Genomic DNA, 27,940 nt, shown 5'->3' with positions numbered 1-27,940 from the left:
CTTACACAGCCTGGAGGTGTGTTATGGGTCATTGTCCTGTTGAAAAACAAATGAGTCTCACTAAGCGCAAACCAGATGGGATGGCAGAATGCTGTGGTAGGCATGCCGTTTAAGTGTGCCTTGAATTCTAAATAAAATCACTGACAGTGTCACCAGCAAATCACCGACCCAAAAATAATCTCACATTTGGACTCATCAGACCAAAGGACAGATTTCCACCGGTCTAGTATCCATTGCTCGTGTTTCTTGGCCCAAGCAAGTCTCATCTTATTATTGGTTTCTTTGCAGCAATTCGACCATGAAGGCCTGATTCACGCAGTCTCCTCTGAACAGTTGATGTTGAGGTGTGTCTGTTACTTGAACTCTGTGAAGCATTTATTTGGCCTGCAATCTCAGGTGCAGTTAACTCTAATGAACCTATCCTCTTGCAGCAGAGGTAACTCTGGGTCTTCCTTTCCTGTGGTGGTCCTCAGGAGCCAGTTTCATTATAGCGCTCGATGGTTTTTGCGACTGCACTTGAAGAAACTTTCAAAGTTCTTGAAATGTTCCGTATTGACTGACCTTCATGTCTTAAAGTAATGGACTGTCATTTCTCTTTGGTCTTTTACCAAATAGGGCTATCTTCTGTATACCACCCCTATCTTGTCACAACACAACTGATTGGCTCAAATTCATTAAGAAGGAAAGAAATCCCACAAATTAACTTTTAAACAAGCCCCACCTGGTAATTGAAATGCATTCCAGGTGACTACCTCATGAAGCTGGTTGAGAGAATACCAAGAGTGTGCAAAGCCGTCATCAACGCAAAAGGTTGCTACTTAGTGTTAAACATATACTTTGATTTGTTTAACCCTTTTTCAGTTACTACATGATTCCATGTGTTATTTCAGGTAGAATGGCGCCGGAGGGGATGGTTTACGTTTTACGTGCTCCACTGTGCTATTTTGTTCGGTTTTTTTCGCGTTGTTTGTAACTTACTTTGAACATAATGTTGCTGTTACCGTCTCTTCTGACCGAAAATAACTTCTGGACATCAGAACAGCGATTACTCACCTCGAACTGGAAGAAGATTTGTACTTTAACGAGTTCAACGCGAAGGATATACTGCTTTCTCTGGAATGGGCCCAAATCCCTGTCATTTGCATTGCTGGGTTCTGAGAATATGAAATATACTTATTCATGTCACTGAAGGAGAGAGGGTAATGTATAACATTTACATTATGTCAGGATATGTTATTGTTAGCCATCAGGGATCCTATGGGAGGGATCCTCTGGGAGGAGAAGAGACACAGTCTGGTACCAGACACCATGACAGCCATGAGTTGGGGAGGAGTGAGCACTTTGGGGTAGAGGTCAGGTCAGATGATGTGAGGAAGAACAGATATCACTAAGGTTCTGTCTAGCAACAGAAATGCATTGGCTGTTCAGATGTGTAGGAGGAGACTCAGCCTAGGAGGAACAGTTAAATATCTGTGCTTGTGTAAAAATGTCTTTGTCTAATGCAGCTGTATTGATCCTCTCGGAAGAATAAACTTGGTTAAGCTTTCATAGTGTCCGTTGAGTTTTTTTACTCAGAATTAGAACCTAACAGCGTGAAGAAAAGACGGAGAAAAATGGGGCGGAGATCTAGCTGCCTTCTGAGAATTCGTAGGCGAGTGAGTAAACCCCCACTGCCATCCGTTCTATTGGCCAACGTGCAATCATTGGGGGGAAGAATGGATGACCTACGATCAAGATTATACTACCAACGGGACATTAAAAACTGTAATATCTTATGTTTCACCGAGTCGTAGCAGAAAGACGACATGGATAATATAGAGCTGGCGGGATTTTCCATGCACCGGCAGGACAGAGAAGCTACGTCTGGTAAGACGAGGGGCGGGGGTGTGTATCTATTTGTCAATAACAGCTGGTGCGCAATGTCTAATATTAATGAAGTATTGCTTCCCTGTGGTAGAGTACCTTATGATAAGCTGTAGACCACACTATCAAGAGAGTTCTCAGCTATATTATTCATAGCCGTCTATTTACCACCACAAACCGATGCTGGCACTAAGACCACACTCAACCAGCTGTATAAGGCCATAAGCAAACAAAAAAATGCTCATCCAGAAGCAGAGCTCCTAGTGGCCAGGGATATTAAATCCATTTTTCCCTAATTTCTACCTGCATGTCACATGTGCAACCAGAGGGGGGAAAACACTCTAGACCACCTTTACGCCACACACAGAGATGCATACAAAACGCTCTGCCGCTGTCCATTTGGCAAATTTGACCATAATTCTATCCTCCTGATTCCTGCTTACAAGAAAAAACTAAAGCAGGAAGTAGCAGTGACTCGCTCAATACGGAAGTGGTCAGAAGACGTGGATGCTACTCTACAGGACTGTTTTGCTAGCACAGACTGGAATATATTCCGGGATTCATCAAATCGCATTGAGGAATATACCACCTCAATCATCAGCAAGGGCATCGACGGCATCATCCCCACAGTGACCGTACATACATATCCCAACCAGAAGCCAGGGATTACAGGCAACATCCACATCGAGCTAAAGGCTAGAGCTTCCGCATTCAAGGAGTGAGACACTAATCCGGACGTTATAAGAAATCCTGCTATGCCCTCAGACAAACCATCAAACAAGCAGGACTTGAAAACTATTACGGGCTACAAAGGGAAACTCAGCCGCGAGCTGCCCAGTGACACGAGCCTACCAGATGAGCTAAATGCCTTTTTTGCTCGTTTCGAGGCAAGCAACACTGAAGCATGCATGAGAGCACCAGCTGTTCTGGACGCCTGTGTGATCACACTTTCCCTAGCCGATGTGAGCAAGTTCTTTAAACAGGTCAACATTCACAATGCTGCGGGACCAGGACGTGTACTCAAAGCATGCGCGGACCAACTTGCAAGTGTCTTCACTGACATTTTCAACCTCTCCCTGACCGAGTCTATAATACCTACATATTTCAAGCAGACCACCAAAGTCCCTCTGCCCAAGAAAGCGAAGGTAACCTGCCTATATGATTACCTCCCCATAGCACTCACGTCGGTAGCCAGGGCCATTAACTGTAAGGTTGCTGGATTGAATCCCCGAGCTGACAATGTAAAAATCTGTCATTCTGTCCCTGTTCCCCGGGTGCCGAAGACGTGGATGTCGATTAAGGCAGCCCCCCGCACCTCTATGATTCAGAGGGGTTTGGTTAAATGTGGAAGACACATTTAAGTTGGACAACTGACTAGGTATCTCCCTTTCCCATGAAGTGCTTTGAAAGGCTGGTCATGACTCACATCAACAGCATCCTCCCATATACGCCTAGACCCACTCCAATTCGCATACCACCCCAAAAGATCCACAGATGACGCAATATGAAATTGCACACCATACTGACCTTTCCCACCGGGGCAAAAGGAACCCCTATGTGAGTATGCTGTTCATTGACTACAGCTCAGCATTCAACACTATAATGCCCACTAAGCTAAGGACCCTGGGACTAAACACATCCCTCTGCAACTGGATCCTGGACTTCCTGACGGCCCACCCGCCAGTGGTAATGGTAGGCCACGCTGATCCTCAACACTGGGGCCCCTCACGGGTGTGTGCTTAGTCCCCTGGTTTACTCCCTGTTCACCCACGACTGCGTGGCCAAACAACTCCAACACCATCATTAAATTTGCTGATGACAACAGTGGTAGGCCTGATCACCAACAATGATGAGACAGCCTATAGAGAGGAGGTCAGAGACCTGGCAGTGTGGTGCCAGGAAAACAACCTCTCCCTCAATGTGAGCAAGACAAAAGAGCTGATCTTGGACTACAGCAAAATGCGGGCCGAACATCAACGGTGCTGTAGTGGAGCGGGTCGAGAGTTCCAGTTCCTTGGTGTCCACATCACCAATGAACTATCATCGTCCAAACACACCAAGACAGTCATGAAGAGGGCAACACAACAACTTTTCACACTTAGAAGACAAAAGATTTGGCATGGGTCCCCAGATCCTCAAAAGGTTCTACAGCTGCACCATCGAGAGCATCCTGACCGGTTGCATCACCGCCTGGTATGGCAACTGCTCGGCATCTGACCGTAAGGCGCTACAGAGGGTAGTGCGTACGGCCCAGTACATCACAGGGGCCAAGCTTCCTGCCATCCAGGACCTATATACACTATGCAGAGTCAGAGGAAGACCCAAAACAATTGTCCAAGAGTCCAGTCACCCAAGTCAGACTGTTCTCTCTGCTACCGCACGACAAGTGGTATCAGAGCGCTAAGTCTAGGACCAAATGGCTCCTTAACTGCTTCTACCCCCAACCCATAAGACTGCTGAACAATTAAACAAATGGCCACCGGACTATTTACATCACCCCCATTTAAAAAAATAAATACATTTACACTGCTGCTACACGCCATTTATTATCTATGCACTTCACCCATTACCTCGACTAACCTGTACTTCCGTACCGGTACCCCCTGTATATAGCCTCGTAATTGTTATTTTATTGAGTTAGTTTATTTGGTAAATATTTTAACTTTCTCTTGAACTGCACTGTTAAGGGCTTGTAAGTAAGCATTTCACAGTAATGTCTACACATGTTGTATTCGGCGCATGTGACAAATAAAGTTAGATTTAAGAACAGCCCTTAGCCATGCTATATTGGAAAATTTAGGCGAAACAAAGTTGAAAAGAAGTTATATGGAATGGGATGAAAAGAAGGACGAACAATCTGAAGGAGAGAGGGACAAATGACAGAGGAAAGAGGGGGAGGAAATGGAAGAGAACAAGGACAAGGCTTCATGCTGATATTGTCCTGAGAAAAGACCTCCAGCACCTATTTTATCTTGCTCTCCCTCAGCGAGGATGTTCCCATTCAGCACACTGGTCGACACGGAAGCCCTGTTGCCAAGGTGATCCCTCGCTGGCCCAGTCTCTGCTGTGAGGGCAGAAACCTGAGAGGGTCTGTCTCTGAGTGGGCCTTTATGAGAAACACTGAGCTGAGGAGGCTGAACAACCAACACCACACACACACACACCAAGTCTTTAGAACTCTACACAGCACTCTAAGACAGTGGATCCTGAATGTTTCTGAGCTGTGACCCATCTCCAAGTTCTTTTCATTTCCTTGTGACTGAAACAATGTTGAAACTTCCTCACTACAGTCTAATCTTTCACTGTGATCCAAAATGAACGAGTTCCTGACACAGATGGGAGACACTGTAAGGGAGACCTGGTTGTCAGAAAGTGTGTAACTATAAACCATGCATATGGTGACTGGATGTCAGTCCCAGCCCTGGAAGTAATCCCACCTAAACCTTGCTGAATGCAAAGAGGAATGCTTTCAGATTGTTTAAAAAAAAATACATTTCTCAAGACTAAATATCCAATCAAAGTCCTACAAAAAACTTCTACCCTATGGTTTCTCAGAAATCTCTAACCAGAACAGTGCATGAATGCTTTGATGTGTGAGATTATCTCTACTTGGTACAAGTTACAACCAGGAACAATTTTGCCAGATCTATGGATTACCTGGATTTGGGGGACTGGTACAGAATAGTCCTATTTCTTAACTTCTCCATCCATCCATCGATCAAACCTTTTTAGACCATAATAGCCCATCACATCCATCATGTTCAGCCGCTCAGTCCAAACACTAAATGAATATGCATGGTTTGCAGTGATGTAGATTGAGGCACGATTCATTGATCCAATAAAAAACAGAAATAGGCGAAGCGCATAATTGGGGAAGAAAACTTTTGTAAAGTTTCAGGACAAAGTAAAAAAATATATACACTGCTCAAAAAAATAAAGGGAACACTTAAACAACACAATGTAACTCCAAGTCAATCACACTTCTGTGAAATCAAACTGTCCACTTAGGAAGCAACACTGATTGACAATAAATTTCACATGCTGTTGTGCAAATGGAATAGACAAAAGGTGGAAATTATAGGCAATTAGTAAGACACCCTCAAAAAAGGAATGGTTCTGCAGGTGGTGACCACACACCACTTCTCAGTTCCTATGCTTCCTGGCTGATGTTTTGGTCACTTTTGAATGCTGGCGGTGCTTTCACTCTAGTGGTAGCATGAGACGGAGTCTACAACCCACACAAGTGGCTCAGGTAGTGCAGTTCATCCAGGATGGCACATCAATGCGAGCTGTGGCAAAAAGGTTTGTTGTGTCTGTCAGCGTAGTGTCCAGAGCATGGAGGCGCTACCAGGAGACAGGCCAGTACATCAGGAGACGTGGAGGAGGCCGTAGGAGGGCAACAACCCAGCAGCAGGACCGCTACCTCCGCCTTTGTGCAAGGAGGTGCACTGCCAGAGCCCTGCAAAATGACCTCCAGCAGGCCACAAATGTGCATGTGTCTGCTCAAACGGTCAGAAACAGACTCCATGAGGGTGGTATGAGGGCCCGACGTCCACAGGTGGGGGTTGTGCTTACAGCCCAACACCGTGCAGGACGTTTGGCATTTGCCAGAGAACACCAAGATTGGCAAATTCGCCACTGGCGCCCTGTGCTCTTCACAGATGAAAGCAGGTTCACACTGAGCACATGAGCACATGTGACAGACGTGACAGAGTCTGGAGACGCCGTGGAGAACGTTCTGCTGCCTGCAACATCCTCCAGCATGACCGGTTTGGCGGTGGGTCAGTAATGGTGTGGGGTGGCATTTCTTTGTGGGGCCGCACAGCCCTCCATGTGCTCGCTAGAGGTAGCCTGACTGCCATTAGGTACCGAGATGAGATCCTCAGACCCCTTGTGAGACCATATGCTGACACATGCACATTTGTGGCCTGCTGGAGGTCATTTTGCAGGGCTCTGGCAGTGCACCTCCTTGCACAAAGGCGGAGGTAGCGGTCCTGCTGCTGGGTTGTTGCCCTCCTACGGCCTCCTCCACATCTCCTGATGTACTGGCCTGTCTCCTGGTAGCGCCTCCATGCTCTGGACACTACGCTGACAGACACAACAAACCTTTTTGCCACAGCTCGCATTGATGTGCCATCCTGGATGAACTGCACTACCTGAGCCACTTGTGTGGGTTGTAGACTCCGTCTCATGCTACCACTAGAGTGAAAGCACCGCCAGCATTCAAAAGTGACCAAAACATCAGCCAGGAAGCATAGGAACTGAGAAGTGGTGTGTGGTCACCACCTGCAGAACCATTCCTTTTTGGGGGGTGTCTTACTAATTGCCTATAATTTCCACCTTTTGTCTATTCCATTTGCACAACAGCATGTGAAATTTATTGTCAATCAGTGTTGCTTCCTAAGTGGAAAGTTTGATTTCACAGAAGTGTGATTGACTTGGAGTTACATTGTGTTGTTTAAGTGTTCCCTTTATTTTTTTGAGCAGTGTATATATATTGGTTTGATATTCTGAGTTCTCTTCGACAGAAGGTCCTAGGATGATATAAACGCAGCAAAAAAAGAACCGTCCCTTTTTCAGGACCCTGTCTTTCAAAGATAATTCGTAAAAATCCAAATCACTTCAGATCTTCATTGTAAAGGGTTTAAACACGGTTTCCCATGCTTGTTCGATGAACCATAAACAATTAATGAACATGCACCTGTGGAACGGTCGTTAAGACACTAACAGCTTTCAACGGTAGGCAATTAAGGTCACAGTTATGAAAACTTAGGACACTAAAGAGGCCTTTCTACTGACTCTGAAAAATACAAAAAGAAAGATGCCCAGGGTCCCTGCTCATCTGCATGAACGTGCCTTAGGCATGCTGCAAGGAGGCACGAGGACTGCAGATGTGGCCAGGGAAATAAATTGCAATGTCCGTACTGTGAGACGCCTAAGACAGCGCTACAGGGAGACAGGACGGACAGCCGATCGTCCTCGCAGTGGACGACCACGTGTAACAACACCTGCACAGGATCGGTACATCCGAACATCACACCTGTGGGACAGGTACAGGATGGTAACAACAACTGCCCGAGTTACACCAGGAACGCACAATCCCTCCATCAGTGCTCAGACTGTCCACAATAGGCTGAGAGGAGCTGGACTGAGGGCTTGTAGGCCTGTTGTAAGGCAGGTCCTCACCAGACATCACCGGCAACAACGTCGCCTATGGGCACAAACCCACCGTCGCTGGACAAGACAGGACTGGCAAAAAGGGCTCTTCACTGACGAGTCGCGGTTTTGTCTCACCAGGAGTGATGGTCGGATTCGCGTTTATTGTCGAAGGAATGAGCGTTACACCGAGGCCTGTACTCTGGAGCGGGATTGATTTGGAGGTGGAGGGTCCGTCATGGTCTGGGGCGGTGTGTCACAGCATCATCGGACTGAGCTTTTTTGTCATTGCAGGCAATCGCAATGCTGTGCGTTACAGGGAAGACATCCTCCTCCCTCATGTGGTACCCTTCCTGCAGGCGCATCCTGACATGACACTCCAGCATGACAATGCCACCAGCCATACTGCTCGTTCTGTGTGTGATTTCCTGCAAGACAGGAATGTCAGTGTTCTGCCATGGCCAGTGAAGAGCCCAGATCTCAATCACATTGAGCACGTCTGGGACCTGTTGGATCGGAGGGTGAGGGCTAGGGCCATTCCCCTAAGAAATGTCCGGGAACTTGCAGGTGCCTTGGTGGAAGAGTGGGGTAACATCTCACAGCAAGAACTGGCAAAGCTGGTGCAGTCCATGAGGAGGAGATGCACTGCAGTACTTAATGCTGCTGGTGGCCACACCAGATACTGACTGTTACTTTTGACCCCCCGCCCTTTGTTCAGGGACACATCTTCAATTTCAATCACATGTCTGTGGAACTTGTTCAATTTATGTCTCAGTTGTTGAATCTAGTTATGTTCATAAAAATATTTACACATGTTAAGTTTGCTGAAAATAAACACAGTTGACATTGAGAGGACGTAATTTTTTTTGCTGAGTTTACCTAGAATCAGATAACGATAAAGAGCAAAGTACAAACGTTTCCCTCCCTTCCCCATATGTTTTCAAAAAGCGATTTTAGTTGGTTTCAATAGGTGAATATTATGCGCTCCAGGCTAAGGGACCTTCTTAAAAGTGCAATCAGCTAAACATTTTTATTTCTAACAATTCAAATTACCTAGAGATCTTAAACTAATTATGTTGTTTTCTCCCACAACAATTACATTTTAAAATGTGATCGTTTAATTTTAAAGGATTTTATGTAAAAATAGAGCTAAAAAAACACAGGCCTATGATATTTATGACTCACCACTTGGATTCGGTCTTATGTAGCAAATTTTTTTTTTACATTAGATAAAAGTAGAGACTCAGAGCTACAAAATGGTATATCATACACTGTGTATGTGTGAGGAACAATGGGAAAGTTTTGCTATCTAGTGAAGAGCTCTTCTTTGTCTACACCCATTCAGCATCGTTCACACCCTCTTAAGCTTTAGCCCTACACATCTTGTTCTGCTCTCAAAGCACACACTTGACGCTCTGGCTGATGATTTGGTTACCTCTGGATAACATGAAAACAGCCTAACCAGCTCTGCTGGCAACAATTACATTTTGCTTTTTTGCAGACGTTTACTGACACCGGCCATATTCAACGGGTGTTGTACACACGTCACTTTAGCAAACAAGCCAGCCAGCTAAATTTAGCTAGTTAAACAACAATGAACAGTGCCAACAATGCCACAGTGCTGGGAGCTAACCAAACATGTTTAATGTTAGTTAGCTAACATTAGGCTCTAACTAGAACAGCAAACGGCTCTGGGAAACAAATAATAATGTCAGCTAGGGAGCCAGCCAGCTAACGTTAGCTAGCTAACAGTACACTTCAGCTTGAAATGAAACAACTTTCTGTCAAAATTAGAAAACGCGTAATCTCACCTATATACATCATCGTGCATGGACACGTCTCCCTGTCAGGAATGCCATGCCACAGTTGCCCTTAGTTTGAATATGTAATCCGGAGACAGGTGTATTCTCCATCTCTTTAGCTATCATACATACTCATCTCAGACAATCATGGCTAGTGGGAAGGTTGCTAACTTTTTCTATGACTTAACCAACAAGGCTTGCAATTTAACAATTTTATTCATATTTACAGATGGCATGCAAGTTTGTTATTAAGGCACATGAACGTTCACATGTTCGAGAAGGCATTTCTGACAAAAAACGCAGTTGCTAATTAAATATTTTTTACATTCAAAAACGGCTCTCCTTTGAAGTCGTGACTTGCGACACACGCCTAGTTTCCTGAATTGGGTCACATTTCTAACTCATACACAACCTACTGTAGCCTACTTGCATGACCTAGATAGCTCAAATCACTTGTAGCAAAGTGACCGATGTCCCTAATCCATGATACTCCCATTAGAATTCACATTTTAAAGTTATATGGCTATAAGTAATTATAATGGCATTCGATCCACAGACAAATGTGTGTTCCCTGACCTTTATTATGAAAGCATTTTTTTCTTAGATTTTCTACAAATATTTCCCCTATTCATAGGTTGCACCTCCATCACTTGGTCGCGTCATGCCATTGTTATGAACGTGCTCAAGCCGCCCTCTATCGGCAGCACCATTGTGGTGCCCTAAAGTGGTAATAAGCCCAGTCATATCCAAACTGAAAACAAGTATTCTTCCCTGTTTAGTCTAAATATGATGGGAGTCAGTGGAGGTGACCTAGCATCAAGTTGTTCTAGTTGTACATGTCATTTGGACTGGAAGTTATTGAACATTTGATCTGTATGTCATTTTAATAACCACAGCTGTAATAGGATAAATATTTGTAGAAAATCAAAGGTGGGGAATTATGAATATAAAAAAAAAGGTGTACCTTCAATTTGAGATGTCAAGGAACACACTGCACCAGACCTACCCATCACAAGAAATATGCCTATAAAATCAGGTAAGTGGTGAACTGGAATTCTAATGAATGTACTGTAGAATGGTTGAGCGTTGTCAGTGACTTCATATTATGTGGTTTTACATCTCCATTTCACATGGATAGGAAGCTTTTGGGAAGCTTTTGAAAAGGAAGCTTTTGAAAAGTATCCTTGTAAATGGGTCAAATATCGGTCAAACAAGCACAGTAGTTAGAGGTTACTAATAAACATGTTAGTCCATTCAGCAACTGGAAGCAGTGTGTGTAATATTCATATCGGGCTACCCCGATGAGAATGCAAAAAAACTTTTTTTATTTTTGCTTTCGTGCAAACACCGGTATTGCACCTTTACGACGGTCCCTAAAACACATGAGCGCTAGAAGACAGTATATTGCCTCCTTCGGCTCTGTTATTAAGGTACTAGTCCTACTATAGGCAAATACAAAGGGTGTACCTTGCCCTCTAGAGTAATCTTATACTAGATATATCACTCATCATCCTAGGACCTCCCGCCGGAGAGCTATTGACGACCGAACTCAGAAAGTAAAAACAAAATGTACGTTACCATGAGTGTAGTGGTCGGTTAGGTGCAATAAAACGTTCACAGCATGTTGGCATAGATCTATATCGAAATCCTTAGCCTACAATACGTTTATATGGCAGACAAATGTTTATATATACAGACAAGAGGTAAAAGTTACTACGAACACTTAAGAACAAAAGTTACAATAATGCATGAAAGTTTAAATAATTAGCTAATTAATTCGACTCACCTGGATCAGAGAGTTGTGCAAACGTTTAAGCATGCCATTGTTGAATAAGTGTTTAAAGTAAAAAAATATATAAAAAATCGTGCATCCAAATCATTTTACAACTTCTCGTGAACATTCACGCTACATAATTTACTTTTCATCCAATTTCACTTCCTTTGGCCCTCAGTTTGGTGCGCCACTCATTTATTCTGTCCGACCCAATGTTTCACTATCCACCGGGACTTTCACTGCCCATGCGCAGAAAGTTGTCAACAAAGCACACCCGAGAGCTGAGCGACGCTCGTGAACGTCAGGTGCTTCTGTTGATGGTGAGAATGGGTTGATTCCAAATGGATGAAATATTGATGAAGCTTTTTCAAACGCTGACTCAAACCGCTGGGGAATGGTTCTGAAATGCAAAGTAGCCTACATCCTTTTGGTGTCTGTTTACAGATGCGTGGCACAATGTGGAACTGTGAGTGAGTTAGGACAACATAGTCTATCATTGTAGGGGCGGCACCTCGACACACACACACATCATTTAAACACAGGGCTTATCTTGTTTTCTAGATGTTACAACTATTCTACTTGACAACTTTAAACTTTTTTTGTTTGAGTAGGTGGCTGATGCTATGCTGAGTATCAAAACCTCACAGGTAAAGAATGTATTGATTCACATTGATTCATTAATCTGGCTTGCAAATTAGTCAAGAGGCTGAGACAAATCACTTGGAGAGGGACAAGATTTAAACATTCCAAATAATGTTGGCTGTTCTGCTCTGTCATTTTCATACCATGTGACACTGTTTCATGTGAATTAATTTCCTTATAGCATTTTTCTTTGTGCCTGTACTGTAAGTATGCTCAAGTATCAGTGTTTGTCTCCGCTGGATTCATGTAGCAGTGAAGCTGCGAGAAGTATCTTCCCTCAGCCAACAAGACAATTAAGGAACAGCAAAATCAGACAACCCCAAATGAAAAATAGTTTAGGTCAGCTTGTGTTATATGCGAGAGAAGAAAAAAAACATTAAAAAGTGCTGTTTGAATAGAAATAGTGCTACATAACATAGAACCATATAGCTCAAAACTTCTAACTTTTTTTGTTTTTCCACAACACTCTAGACTTTTTTGTTGTTGTTGCATCCATTCGGATAGCAAAGAACCTTCTCCAAGAAAAGGGTTATTTGTTTGAGTAGAACTAATGCTATATACCAGGAATGGGGTCAATTCCATTTCAATTCCAGTCAATTCAGGAAGTAGGCCTACACTGAAATATCCTAATTTTCTTCAAAGCTTTTAATTTAGGAAGATTTGGAATAGGATTTGGTTACTTCCTGAATTTAAACGGCATTGACCCCAACCCTGCTATAGAACACAGGTGGTTGGTGGTACCTTAATTGGGGAGGACGGGCTCGTGGTAATGACTGTAGAGGAAGCGGTGGAATGGAATCAATACATCAAACACATGGTTTCCATGTGTCTGATGCCATTCCATTCGCTACGTTCCAACCATTATTATGAGCCATCCTCCCCTCAGCAGCCTCCATTGCTATAGAACCATTAATCACTTCAAATAACCTCTCAAGAACCATGTTTTTAAGTGTATCCCAATCTCCAAGTCCAACAGCCAAAGTTGCTTCATTACCTTCACAATTTCTATATTTACACTCTTATAGGATAGTGTGGAGCACTTTAATGAAATAATATCAGGCTACCCTCGTTCATAAAGCGGACAAATGTAGGCCAATAACGAAACACAAAGGCAATAAATAGCACTACCACACAAAAGTTAAAGGCAAAGGTAACTAAATGGCGGCAATTGTAGATTTCAGCACCATGTACAGCTACAAAACCTGGATACCGAGATCTGACATTCCGTACCACATGGCAGTGGACAGTGCCGCGGCAGTCACAGGTGAAGCTGGGACTGGGGAAGACGCTTAGGAAGCAAAAATACAGAAGGGTTTTTATTGGCTATATCCACAGATTATCCATTATACTGACCAGATACTCTAGTGGCCACTAACAATGAAAATAAATGTCTTCAAAAATGGAAGGCAATCGGGAGGAGGCAACCACCATGACATCCTCTCCATAGATACTGTATGTAATTACGAGATGGTCTTGTCTCCGCCCTAACAATGGGAGACGTTGTCCCAAAGGCGTGAAGGCAGGCGATCCGCTTATCGGTCTGCTTATCTCTGTATTCCCGTGTGGACAGATTTTGACGGGAGTGGACCCTCTTCTTCTCTGCCCTCTCCCTCACTGTCATTACCAATTAATACTTTTTACACAGACTTATACACATCTTGGACATTTACTTTTGCTTTGTGAACATAAGGAATGGGAATTGCTTTTTGTGTCAGTGTCAAGAGTGAACCTCGTATTTGCGTTCACAAAGGGGAGAAAGCTTGCTAGCTAGCTACGTAGCTAGATTCAAAATCGACCTGCTGATAAGGTGAAATAGCTAATATATCTTGCTAGATATGAAGTGATATGTTGTGTTTGCTATTTAGTTGTAAATACGTATGCAAGTGTTATAGCTACTACTGTATGTATTACTTGTTTTGATTCATTGTTTTTAAGCCACGTTAGCATCTAGCTAGCTACTGATAGTGTAGCTGGCTGACTGCGCCATGCATTGGTTTGTTTCATTTGAATATAAATAAAATGTTTCTTCAAAATTTAAAGCAAACTATATGTATCCTTGACGTTGTTATATTGTGTTATATTTCTGATGTCTGTGATCTGAAAGCCACTTATCTGAATTATTCAGATGAAATGTGTCCATATAATGGTATTTTAGTGCCATCTAGTATCAGTTGTAACTGTGAATGCTACATCAGCCTATGGCTGAGCTCAGTTGAGAAGTGTGTCATTTTGTCGGATGATAGCTATGAAGTATGCCGCCATCAGAGGCTATCGCTTGTGTATCTTGGCTACATTAGTATTTACATTTGGTGAAAATTGTTAGTCAATTTCGGTTAATAACCTATGTCACTGGTTGTTGGAGTTATCTGTTGTATGTTGAACTTGGGCTTCATCAAGTTTTATTTGTGAATAAATCTGGCTTTGATAATAGCCAGTGCTTACCCAGCCACCAACCTCATTGTACCTGATTTTCTCAGAGGGATTCTGTGCAGGTTTGTAGAGAGGATGTATCCCGTCACCACAGCAGACATCCAGTTCCTCCCTCGCCCTAGCCGACCAGCTCAAGATCTTGGTCAAGAGCTGGGTGAAAGAGCTGGAGATCTTGTCTGCGCCCACGTAGGAGGCCACTAACGGTTGGGATACATGCTCTGTAGTGAGCATGAGGCCAATGACCGGTTGGGATACATTTTCTGTGGGGAGTACCAGCGGATGTTCTCTTTGGACTGTAGCTGGCCCCTCAAATTCTTCACTGAGAACCGGGAGAGGTATCTCCGGGTGGCAGACATGATCCTCGGGATGTTGCTGGGTCAGTTTAACCTCGGGCTAACCTGCTCCGCCAAACACCAACGTCAAGCTCCATAACGTCAACCTGGACACTGAGGCTGATGAGTAACTCTGACAGAGAGCACTCTGACAGATGCCTTCATCTGTCATATCTTGGTGCCTTGTAGTAGAGGCATTCAACTGGCCAGTGTTTAGAACCTAAGCTTTGCATTTGTTTACCTTCTGTGAGACTGTGTCCCTCTCCTTAGTCTTTCCAGAGACTGTTGCTGTGGTTGCTGTCGCCGCCCACTTAAAGTATCAGGATGTCACCTCAGTGGTTACCCAGCAGGTCACAGCAGACTTTACCTCCCCAACATCCTTCCGGATGCAGAGGCTGGTGACCTCCCGGGTGGCGCAGTGGTCTAGGGCACTGCATCGCAGTGCTAGCTGCGCCACCAGAGTCTCTGGGTTCGCGCCCAGGCTGGGCTGGGTTCGCGCCCAGGCTCTGTCGCAGCCGGCCGCAACCGGGAGGTCCGTGGGGCGACGCACAATTGTCATAGCGTCGTCCGGGTTAGGGAGGGTTTGGCCGGTAGGGATATCCTTGTCTCAGTATGTAAAATGTAATAAAAAATGTATGCACTCTACTGTAAGTCGCTCTGGATAAGAGCGTCTGCTAAATGACTAAAATGTAAAAATGTGCTGTAGTTGTGGTGCCCTTCGTCTCTGTTGACACAGAGGCTGCTGAGTAATACTGCCATGTCTTTTGTCAGGATATATTGGTGTCTTTCAACTGGCTCGTGTTTAGAACCTAAGTTTAGAATTTTTTTACATTCTGTGAGACTCTCTCTCCTTGGTCTTTCCGGAAGATCCTCCGAACCGAGCGAAGAAAGGGGCAGTCCAACGATTTTTAAGCAGACTTTGGAGGGCAGTTTTCTGATGCGCCCGGCAGGAAGAGAATGAGTAGCTTAAATGCCGTACTCATCACACTCACCTGCTCCGCCCATTCAGTATTCAATTTAACGCTAGGACCACAATTGAATTAAATTCATTCTTTGCATATGGTTGCCTTCAATCTTCTTTTTTTCCTGCTCACTTTGCCAAAGTGCCATACAATACCAGAAATAGTCCAGAACATCCACGGTATAGCGCTATTGAAATTTAAAGCCAATTTTCCCGCGTTCGTGGAGACTGCATTCATGGTAAACACTGCATATTTTGACTCCTGGTGTCCATGTGTCTGATACCATTCCGGCCATTACTATGAGTAGTCCTCCCATCACAAGCCTCATGTGGCCAGGTGCTACCATACAGTTTGAGATGAATGCATGTAACAGTAACCACGTTTCCTTTCCACAGTTTTATGCGAGTAAAGTCATACCGTATTAAAAAAAAAACATGACAGCTGTGATGGAAACAGGGTTTTGTTCCAATTTTATAAATGCCGACAGATAGTTTGTTTGTTAGACATGGTTGTAGTGTTTGAAAGATAAGCAGAATGTTATTATGCAGACCAGAGCTGTGTTCGAATACTCGTACTAACCATACTATTTGTGACGTGAATTGAGTACATAGTATGCTTATTGGTCATAGTATGGATATAAACTCAGCAAAAAAAGAAAAATCCCTTTTTCAGGACCCTGTCTTTCAAAGATAATTTGTAAAAATCCAAATCACTTCACAGACCTTCATTGTAAAGGGTTTAAACACTGTTTTCCATGCTTGTTCAATGAACCATAAACAATTAATGAACATGCACCTGTGGAACGGTCGTTAAGACACTAACAGCTTACAGACAGTAGGCAATTAAGGTCACAGTTATGAAAACTTAGGACACTAAAGAGGCCTTTCTACTGACTCTGAAAAACAAAAACAAAAATATGCCCAGGGTCCCTGCTCATCTGCATGAACGTGCCTTAGGCATGCTGCAAGGAGGCATGAGGACTACAGATGTGGCCAGGGCAATACATTGCAATGTCCGTACTGTGAGACGCACAGGATCTGTACATCCGAACATCACACCTGCGGGACAGGTACAGGATGGCAACAACAACTGCCCGAGTTACACCAGGAACGCACAATCCCTCCATCAGTGCTCAGACTGTCCACAATAGGCTGAAAGAAGCTGGACTGAGGGCTAGTAGGCCTGTTGTAAGGCAAGTCCTCACCATCACCGGCAACAACGTCGCCTATGGCCACAAACCCACCGTTGCTGGATCAGACAGGACTAGCAAAAAGTGCTCTTCACTGACGAGTTGCGGTTTTGTCTCACCAGGGGTGATGGTCGGATTCGCGTTTATCGATGAAGGAATGAGCATTACACCGAGGCCTGTACTCTGGAGCGGGATCGATTTGGAGGTGGAGGGTCCGTCATGGTCTGGGGCGGTGTGTTACAGCGTCATCGGACTGAGCTTGTTGTCATTGCAGGCAATCTCAACGCTGTGCGTTACAGGGAAGACATCCTCCTCCCTCATGTGGTACCCTTCCTGCAGGCTCATCCTGACATGACACTCCAGCACGACAATGCCACCAGCCATACTGCTCGTTCTGTGCGTGATTTCCTGCAAGACAGGAATGTCAGTGTTCTGCCATGGCCAGCAAAGAGCCCAGATCTCAATCGCATTGAGCACGTCTGGGACCTGTTGGATCGGAGGGTGAGGGCTAGGGCCATTCCCCTCAGAAATGACCGGGAACTTGCAGGTGCCAGGAACTTGCAGGTGCCTTAATACAATTTGTTAGCTACGCTATCCTTACGAATTGCATAGCATTACAGCAGTAGGTACCGGTATGTTAGCTAGCTACCTAACGTTATTTGGCTACTAATACATCGAATTTGCCAGGCAGTATTATTAACTATCTGCTATCTAACTAACTACCCAAAGTTTATTGACTTGATTATTCACATCATTCTTAGCTAAGTGGTATAGTTGTTGTGAGTTTCAATGGACATTTTTCATTCTGGCTATCTGCTTCGATTTCAGAGCGCTCTCGCGCAGAATAACTGTTGAATTTACGAATGCTCAACACCTGTTGAATATGGCCGGTGTCAGTAAATGTCGTAAAAAAAAACGTAATTAAATTTTTGCGAGCAGCACATTTACAGTCACCAATGCTCTGGATAACATGAAAACAGCCTAACCAGCTCTGCTAGGGCGAGTAAAATGGTGAGGTATCTGTCATTTGTGTCTGGAAGTAGCTAGCCAATGTTAGCCAGTTAGTTCTTCCGTTGAAGGCCCTCATTGGTTGTTGGCAAGGGTATTCAAGTGTGCTACCTTTGAGCGTGTGCAGATGGACTTAGCTTGGAACCAGCTAGGTTGTATCCACTGTCATGTTGGAAATAAACCGTCTTCATGATGTTAATGCTTTGTTCTGTCGAGTTTCTCTTTGCAATAACTAAAAAGAACCCGCTTCCTTTAACCCTTGATGCAACAATGGTGGGATCTTTTTGTGTCTGTAAAATGTATTATGCAAGAAAAGGCGCTGGTAACGCATTTATGTGCAAATATATTGATATAATAACCATCATATTAAAGTAAACTTGGAGTCATGCGAAGATATGGTGTTGGTGTGTGGTCCTCCCACTACGACTTGGGAAAGCATGCAGTTTATTAGGCTACAGATGAAATAAATTATGAATATCACATGGTGGGGAAAGTGCACAGTGATGAGCTTGATGCTGCTTTCCAATAAGTACTGTGGGTCATGGTGACATGATGATTGACACTTGACTGCCATTTGGCATATACAAATATTCTTGCTCTTATCCAAAATAATCTCATAATGTAGATTAGCCTACCTGCACTGTATTTGGGCTCCCGAGTGACGCAGCGGTCTAAGGCACTGCATCTCAGTGCTAGAGGCATCACTACAGACCCTGGTTCGATTCCAGGCTGTGTCACAACCGGCCGTGATTGGGGGTCCCATAGGGCGGCACACAACTGGCCCAGTGTCGTTCGGGTTAGGGTTTGGCCGGGGTAGGCTGTCATTGTAATTAAGAATTTGTTCTTAACTGACTTGCCTACTTAAATAAAGGTTAAAAAAATATATAATAACTCTGTGAACTGTTGGCTAGAGTGCATGTGACAAGACCAGAGTAGGCACATTTAATACAATAGTTTTTGTAACAAAACTATCCATATGCTTTAAAATGCGATGGAAACACATTGGACTTTATATTTTTGGGGGGTAAATGAAACCTGAAGTGAAAGTACATGTGCACTGTAATCATGCAATGATTTCTGAGAGAACCAATCAAAGCTCAAGCCAATTGTTGCTGGAATATAGCACCAACAAACTGACTCATGTCCAGATTAGTGTGTCACAACTCTCCCTCAAGGTGTACCACGTGAGTCGCATCAGCCCGGCTACCGGTCTTGGCCCAGGGACCTCAATCCTCACCTGAGGCCAATGGAGATGCTTGACTTCATAAATTATTCCCAAATAAACTCTACTCCCCTGCCTAGTTTCAGTCTTAGACATACAGTAGGTGTTTACAGTGCATTCAGAAAGTATTCAGACCCCTTTACTTTTTCCACATTTTGTTACATTAGTCTTATTCTAAAATGTATAAAATTGTATTTTTTTTTCATCAATGTACGCACATGCAAATGTATTAAAAATAAAATAAACTGAAATATCACATTTTATTTAAAAAAATATTTCACCTTTATTTAACCAGGTATGCCAGTTGAGAACAAGTTCTCATTTACAACTGCGACCTGGCCAAGATATAGCAAAGCAGTGCGACACAAACAACAACACAGAGTTACACATAAATAAACGTACAGTCGTTAACACAAAAGAAAAATAGAAAAATCTATGTACAGCATGTGCAAATCTAAAAGAGTAGGGAGGTAGGCAATAAATAGACCCTAGAGGTGAAAATAATTACAATTTAGCATTAATACTGGAGTGATAGATGTGCAGATGATGATGATGTGCAAGTAGAGATACTGGGGTGCAAAAGAGCAAGAGGGTAAGTAATAATATGGGGATGAGGTAGTCGGGTGTGCTATTTACAGATTGGCTGTGTACAGGTACAGCGATCGGTTAGCTGCTCAGATAGCTGATGCTTAAAGTTAGAGATGGAGATATAAGACTTCAGCTTCAGTGATTTTTGCAATTCGTTCCAGTCATTGGCAGCCGAGAACTGTAAGGAAAGGCGGCCAAAAGAAGTGTTGGCTTTGGGGATGACCAGTGCAATATACCTGCTGGAGCACGTGCTACGGGTGGGTGTTGCTATTGTGACCAGTGAGCTGAGATAAGGTGGGGCTTTACCTAGCAAAGACTTATAGATGACCTGGAGCCAGTGGGTTTGGTGACGATATGTAGTGAGGGCCAGCCAATGAGAGCATACAGGTCGCAGTGGTGGGTAATATATGGGGCTTTGGTGACAAAACGGATGGCACTGTGATAGACTATTGCCAGTTTGCTGAGTAGAGTGTTGGAGGCTATTTTGTAAATGCCACCGCCAAAGTCGAGGATCGGAAGGATAGTCAGTTTTACAAGGGTATGTTTGGTGGCATGAGTGAAGGAGGCTTTGTTGCGAAATAGGAAGCCGATTCTAGATTTAATTTTGGATTGGAGATGCTTAATGTGAGTCTGGAAGGAGAGTTTACAGTCTAACCAGACACCTATGTATTTATAGTTGTTCACATATTCTAGGTCAAAACCGTCCAGAGTAGTGATGCTAGTCGGACAGGAGGGTGCGGGCAGCAATCGGTTGAAGAGCATGCACTTAGTTTTACTAGCATTAAAAGCAGTTGGAGGCCACGAAAGGAGTGTTTTGTATGTTGTTGATGCTCGTTTGGAGGTTTGTTAACCTCTCTTGGGTACGTGAGACGTTAGCGTCCCACCTCTTCAACAGCCAGTGAAACTGCTGGGCGCCAAATTCAAATACAGAAATACTCATTATAAAAATTCAGAAAACAAAACATATTTTACATAGGTTTAAAGATGAACTTCTTGTGAATCCAACCACGGTGTCAGATTTTAAAAAAGCTTTACGGCGAAAGCATACCTTACGATTATTTGAGAACATAGCCCACTAGACAAATCATTACAAACAGTAACCAGCCAAGTAGAACAGTTACACAAGTCAGAAATAGAGATAAAATTAATCCCTTACCTTTGATGATCTTCATATGGTTGCACTCAGCAGACATTCATTTACTCAATAAATGTTCATTTTGTTCGATAAAGTCTCTTTATATCCAAAAACCTCCGTTTTGTTCGGCGTTTTCTTCAGTAATCCACAGGCTCAAACGCAGTCAAAACAGGAAGACAAAAAAATCCAAATTGTATCCGTAAAGTTCATAGAAACATGTCAAACGATGTTTATATTCAATCCTCAGGATGTTTTTAGCCTAAATAATCGATAATATTTCAACCGGACAATAACGTTGTCAATTTAAAAGGTAAACAAGAAACGCACTCTCTCGGCCTCGCGCATGAAAAAGATCTGTGACACTTTACGGTCCACTCATTCAGACTGGTCTTCTTCATTTTTCAGAATACAAGCCTGAAACAATTTCTAAAGACTGTTGACATCTAGTGGAAGGCATAGAAACTGCAATTTGAGTCCTAAGTCAATGTAATGGCATTGAATAGAAAACTACAAAACCAAACAAATAACTACTTCCTGAATGGATTTTCTCAGGTTTTCGCCTGCCAAATCAGTTCTGTTATACTCACAGACACTATTTTAACAGTTTTGGAAACTTTAGAGTGTTTTCTATCCACATCTATCAGTTATATGCATATCATATCTTCTGGGCCCGAGAAGCAGGCAGTTTAATTTGGGCATGCATTTCATCCAAAATTCCAAATGCTGCCCCCTACCCTAGAGAAGTTAACACAGTGTCCAAAGAAGGGCCAGACATATACAGAATGGTGTCGTCTGCGTAGAGGTGGATCAGAGAATCACCAGCAGCAAGAGCGACATCATTGATATATATAGAGAAAATAGTCTGCCCAAGAATTGAACCCTGTGGCACCCCCATAGAGACTGCCAGAGGTCCGGACAACAGGCCCTCCGATTTGACACACTGAACTCTATCTGAGAAGTAGTTGGTGAACCAGGCGAGGCAGTCATTTGAGAAACCAAGGCTATTGAGTCTGCCGATAAGAATGCAGTGATTGACCAGAGTCGAAAGCCTTGGCCAGGTCGATGAAGACGGCTGCACAGTACTGTCTTTTATCGATGGCGGTTATGATATCTTTTATGACCTTAAGCGTGGCTGAGGTGCACCCATGACCAGCTCTGAAACCAGATTGCATAGTGGAGAAGGTACGTGGGATTCGAAATGGTCGGTGATTTGTTTATTAACTTAGCTTTCTAATATTTTAGAAAGGCAGGGCAGGATGGATATAGGTCTATAACAGTTTGGGTCTAGAGTGTCTCCCCCTTTGAAGAGGGGGATGACCGCGCCAGCTTTCCAATCTTTGGGGATCTCAGACAATACGAACGAGAGGTTGAATAGGCTAGTAATAGGGGTTGCAACAATTTCGGCGGATAATTTTAGAAAGATTGTCTAGCCCAGCTGATTTGTAGGGATCCAGATTTTGCAGGTCTTTCAGAACATCAGCTGTCAGGAGGAGAAGCGGGGGGGGGGGGGGGGGTTGGACAAGTTGCTGCAGGGGGTGCTGAGATGTTGACCGGGGTAGGGGTAGCCAGGTGGAAAGCATGGCCAGCCGTGGAAAAATGCTTATTGAAATGATTGATTATCGTAGATTTATCGGTGGTGACAGTGTTTCCTATCCTCAGTGCAGTGGGCAGCTGGGAGGAGGTGCTCTTATCCTCCATGGACTTTACAGTGTCACTTATTAAGTATTCAGACCCTTTACTCAGTACTTTGTTGAAGCCCCTTTGGCAGCGATTACAGCCTTGAGTCTTCTTGGGTATGAAGCTACAAGCTTGGCACACCTGTATTTGGGGAGTTTCTCCCATTCTTCTCTGCAGATCTTTTCCAGCTCTGTCAGGTTGGATGGGGAGCATTGCTGCACAGCTATTTTCAGGTCTCTCCAGAGATGTTAGATCAGGTTCAAGTCCGCGTTCTGGCTGGGCCACTCAAGGACATTCATAAGCCACTGCGTTGTCTTGGCTCTGTGCTTAGGCTCGTTTTCCTGTTGGAATGAGAACCTTCTCCCCAGTCTGAGGTCCTGAGCACTCTGGAGCAGGTTTTCATCAAGGATCTCTCTGTACTTTGCTCCGATCATCTTTCCCTCACCCCTGACTAGTCTCCCTGCCGCAGAAAAACATCCCCACAGTATGATGCTGCCACCGCCATGCTTCACCGTAGGGGTGGTGCCAGGTTTCCTCCAGACATGATACTTGGCATTCAGGCCAAAGAGTTCAATCTTGGTTTCATCAGACCAGAGAATCTTGTTTCTCATGGCTTAAGCCTGATGAATTTACTGTGTTAAATGAGGCCTCACCTCCTGGTTACACTAGTGACCACGCAAAGGTGGAGGTGTTGCTAATATTTACGATAGCAAATTTCAATTTACCAAAAAAAAACGATGTTTTCGTCTTTTGAGCTTCTAGTCATGAAATCTACACAGCCTACTCAATCACTTTTTATAGCTACTGTTTACAGGCCTCCTGGGCGATATACAGCGTTCCTCACTGAGTTCCCTGAATTTCTATCAGACCTAGCAGATAATATTCAAATTTTTGGTGACTTTAATATTCACATGGAAAAGTCCACAGACCCACTCCAAAGGGCTTTCGGAGCCATCATCGACTCAATGGGTTTTGTACAACATGTCTCCGGACCTACTCACTGCCACAATCATACTCTGGACCTAGTTTTGTCCCATGGAATAAATGTTGTGGATCTTAATGTTTTCCCTTATAATCCTGGACTATCGGACCACCATTTTATTACGTTTGCAATCACAACAAATAATCTGCTCAGACCCCAACCAAGGATCATCAAAAGTTGTGCTATAAATTCTCAGACAACCCAAAGATTCCTTGATGCCCTTCCAGACTCCCTCTGCCTACCCAAGGATGTCAGAGGACAAAATCAGTTAACCACCTAACTGAGAAACTCAATTTAACCTTGCGCAATACCCTAGATGCAGTCGCACCCCTAAAAACTAAAAACATTTGTCATAAGAAACTAGCTCCCTGGTATACAGAAAATACCCGAGCTCTGAAGCAAGCTTCCAGAAAATTGGAACGGAAATGGCGCCACACCAAACTGGACGTCTTTCGACTAGCTTGGAAAGACAGTACCGTGCAGTATCGAAGAGCCCTCACTGCTGCTGGATCATCCTATTTTTCCAACTTAATTGAGGAAAATAAGAACAATACTGTCGCAAAGTTAACTAAAAAGCCGCATTCCCCAAGAGAGGATGGCTTTCACTTCAGCAGTGATAAATTCATGAACTTCTTTGAGGAAAAGATCATGATCATTAGAAAGCAAATTACGGACTCCTCTTTAAATCTGCATATTCCTCCAAAGCTCAGTTGTCCTGAGTCTGCACAACTCTGCCAGGACCTAGGATCAAGGGAGACACTCAAGTGTTTTAGTACTATATCTCTTGACACAATGATGAAAATAATCATGGCCTCTAAACCTTCAAGCTGCATACTGGACCTTATTCCAACAAAACTACTGAAAGAGCTGCTTCCTGTGCTTGGCCCTCCTATGTTGAACATAATAAAGGACTCTCTATCCACCGGATGTGTACAAAACTCACTGAAAGTGGCAGGAATAAAGCCTCTCTTGAAAAAGCCAAACCTTGACCCAGAAAATATAAAAAACTATCGGCCTATATCGAATCTCCCATTCCTCAAAAAAAAAATGGAAAAAGCTGTTGCACAGCAACTCACTGCCTTCCTGAAGACAAACAATGTATACGAAATGCTTCAGTCTGGTTTTAGACCCCATCATAGCACTGAGACTGCACTTGTGAAGGTGGTAAATGACCTTTTAATGGCGTCAGACCGAGGATCTGCATCTGTCCTCGTGCTCCTAGACCTTAGTGCTGCTTTTGATACCATCGGTCACCACATTCTTTTGGAGAGATTGTAAACTCAAATTGGTCTACACGGACAAGTTCTGGCCTGGTTTAGATCTTATCTGTCGGAAAGATATCAGTTTGTCTCTGTGGATGGTTTGTCCTCTGACAAATCAACTGTAAGTTTCGGTGTTCCTCAAGGTTCCGTTTTAGGACCACTATTGTTTTCACTATATATTTTACCTCTTGGGGATGTAATTCGAAAACATAATGTTAACTTTCACTGCTATGCGGATGACACACAGCTGTACATTTCGATGAAACATGGTGAAGCCCCAAATTGCCCTCGCTGGATACCTGTGTTTCAGACATAAGGAAGTGGATGGCTGCAAATGTTCTACTTTTAAACTCGGACAAAACAGAGATGCTTGTTCTAGGTCCCAAGAAACAAAGAGATCTGTTGAATCTGACAATTAATCTTGATGGTTGTACAGTCGTCTCGAATAAAACTGTGAAGGACCTCAGCGTTACTCTGGACCCTGATCTCTCTTTTGATGAACATATCAATACTGTTTCAAGGACAGCTTTTTTCCATCTATGTAACATTGCAAAAATCTGAAATTTTCTGTCCAAAAATGATGCAGAAAAATGAATCCATGCTTTTGTCACTTCTAGGTTAGACTACTGCAATGCTCTACTTTCCGGCTACCCGGATAAAGCACTAAATAAACTTCAGTTAGTGCAAAATACGGCAGCTAGAATCCTGACTAGAACCCAAAAATTTGATCATATCACTCCAGTGCTAGCCTCCCTACACTGGCTTCCTGTTAAGGCAAGGGCTGATTTCAAGGTTTTACTGCTAACCTACAAAGCATTACATGGGCTTGCTCCTACCTATCTTTCCGTTTTGGTCCTGCCGTACATACCTACACGTACGCTACGGTCACAAGACGCAGGCCTCCTAATTGTCCCTAGAATTTCTAAGCAAACAGCTGGAGGCAGGGCTTTCTCCTATAGAGCTCCATTTTTATGGAATGGTCTGCCTACCCATGTGAGAGACGCAGCCTCGGTCTCAACCTTTAAGTCTCTATTGAAGACTCATCTCTTCGGTAGGTCCTATGATTGAGTGTAGTCTGGCCCAGGAGTGTGAAGGTGAACGGAAAGGCACTGGAGCAACGAACCACCCTTGCTGTCTCTGCTTGGCCGGTTCCCCTCTCTCCACTGGGATTCTCTGCCTCTAACCCTATTACAGGGGCTGAGTCACTGGCTTACTGGTGCTCTTTCATGCCGTCCCTAGGAGGGGTGCGTCGCTTGAATGGGTTGAGTCACTGACGTGGTCTTCCTGTCTGGGTTGGCGCCCCCCCTTGGGTTGTGCCGTGGCGGAGATCTTTGTGGGCTATACTCTGCCTTGTCTCAGGATGGTAAGTTGGTGGTTGAAGATATCCCTCTAGTGGTGTGGGGGCTGTGCTTTGGCAAAGTATTATATCCTGCATGTTTGGCCCTGTCCGGGGGTATCACCGGATGGTGCCACAGTGTCTCCTGACCCCTCCTGTCTCAGCCTCCAGTATTTATGCTGCAGTAGTTTATGTGTCGGGGGGCTAGGGTCAGTCTGTTATATCTGGAGTATTTCTCCTGTCTTATCTGGTGTCCTGTGTGAATTTAAGTATGCTCTCTTAAGTATGGGTACTTCCGGCGCCGACCGAGATGGCCGCCTCGCTTCGCGTTCCTAGGAAACTATGCAGTATTTTTTTTTTTTATGTGTTATTCCTTACATTGGTACCCCAGGTAATCTTAGGTTTCATTACATACAGTCGGGAGGAACTACTGAATATAAGAGCAACGTCAACCATCGTTACAACCAGGAATATGACTCTCCCGAAGCGGATCCTGTGTTTTGCCTTCCACCCAATACAATGGATCTGATCCCAGCCGGCGACCCTAAACAACGACGCCGTAAAAGGGGCAAACGAAGCGGTCTCCTGGTCAGGCTTCGGAGACGGGCACATCGCGCTCCACTCCCTAGCATACTACTCGCCAATGTCCAGTCTCTTGACAATAAGGTTGATGAAATCCGAGCAAGGGTAACATTCCAAAGAGACATCAGGGATTGTAACGTTCTTTGCTTCACGGAAACATGGCTCACTCGAGAGACGCTAACGGAGTCGGTGCAGCCAGCTGGTTTCTTCACGCATTGCGCCGACAGAAACAAACATCTTTCTGGTAAGAAGAGGGGCGGGGGTGTATGCCTTATGATCAACGAGACGTGGTGTGATCATAACAACATACAAGAACTCAAGTCATTCTGTTCACCAGATTTAGAATTCCTCACAATCAAATGTCGACCGCATTATCTACCAAGGGAATTCTCTTCGATTATAATCACAGCCGTGTATATTCCCCCCAAGCAGACACATCGATGGCCCTGAACGAACTTTATCTGACTCTTTGTAAACTGGAAACCACACACCCTGAGGCTGCATTCATCGTAGCTGGGGATTTTAACAAGGCTAATCTGAAAACAAAACTCCCTAAATTCTATCAGCATATCGATTGTGCTACCAGGGCTGGTAAAACCTTGGATCATTGTTATACTAACTTCCGCGACGCATATAAGGCCCTCCCCCGCCTCCTTTCGGAAAAGCTGACCACGACTCCATTTTGTTGCTTCCAGCCTACAAACAGAAATTAAACAGCAAACTTCCGCGCTCAGGTCTGTTCAACGCTGGTCCGACCAATCTGATTCCACGCTTCAAGACTGCTTCGATCACGTGGATTGGGATATGTTCCGCATTGCGTCCAACAACAACATTGACGAATACGCTGATTCGGTGAGCGAGTTCATTAGAAAGTGCATTGACGATGTCGTACCCACAGCAACGATTAAAACATTCCCAAACCAGAAACCGTGGATTGATGGCAGCATTTGCGTGAAACTGAAAGTGCGAACCACTGCTTTTAACCAGGGCAAGGTGAC

At 44.1% G+C, this 27,940-nt stretch overlaps 1 protein-coding gene across 1 annotated transcript in view; it reads right to left on the bottom strand.

The window, feature by feature from the left end:
- LOC120026192 (KN motif and ankyrin repeat domain-containing protein 1-like) overlaps positions 1–15,023 on the bottom strand; it is a 28,708-nt gene extending 13,685 nt beyond the window's left edge. Inside the window, exon 1 of the mRNA XM_038971017.1 lies at positions 14,870–15,023. Within this exon, the coding sequence (XP_038826945.1) occupies positions 14,870–15,023 (154 nt within the window). The remainder of the gene's footprint in view (positions 1–14,869) is intronic.
- Positions 15,024–27,940: the final 12,917 nt, after the last annotated feature.

This window comes from Salvelinus namaycush, chromosome 31, assembly GCF_016432855.1.
Source record: "Salvelinus namaycush isolate Seneca chromosome 31, SaNama_1.0, whole genome shotgun sequence".
Taxonomy (NCBI): Eukaryota; Metazoa; Chordata; class Actinopteri; order Salmoniformes; family Salmonidae; genus Salvelinus; species Salvelinus namaycush.
Note: the sequence above shows the minus strand (reverse complement) of the source record. Positions and strands in the feature narration are given on the sequence as shown.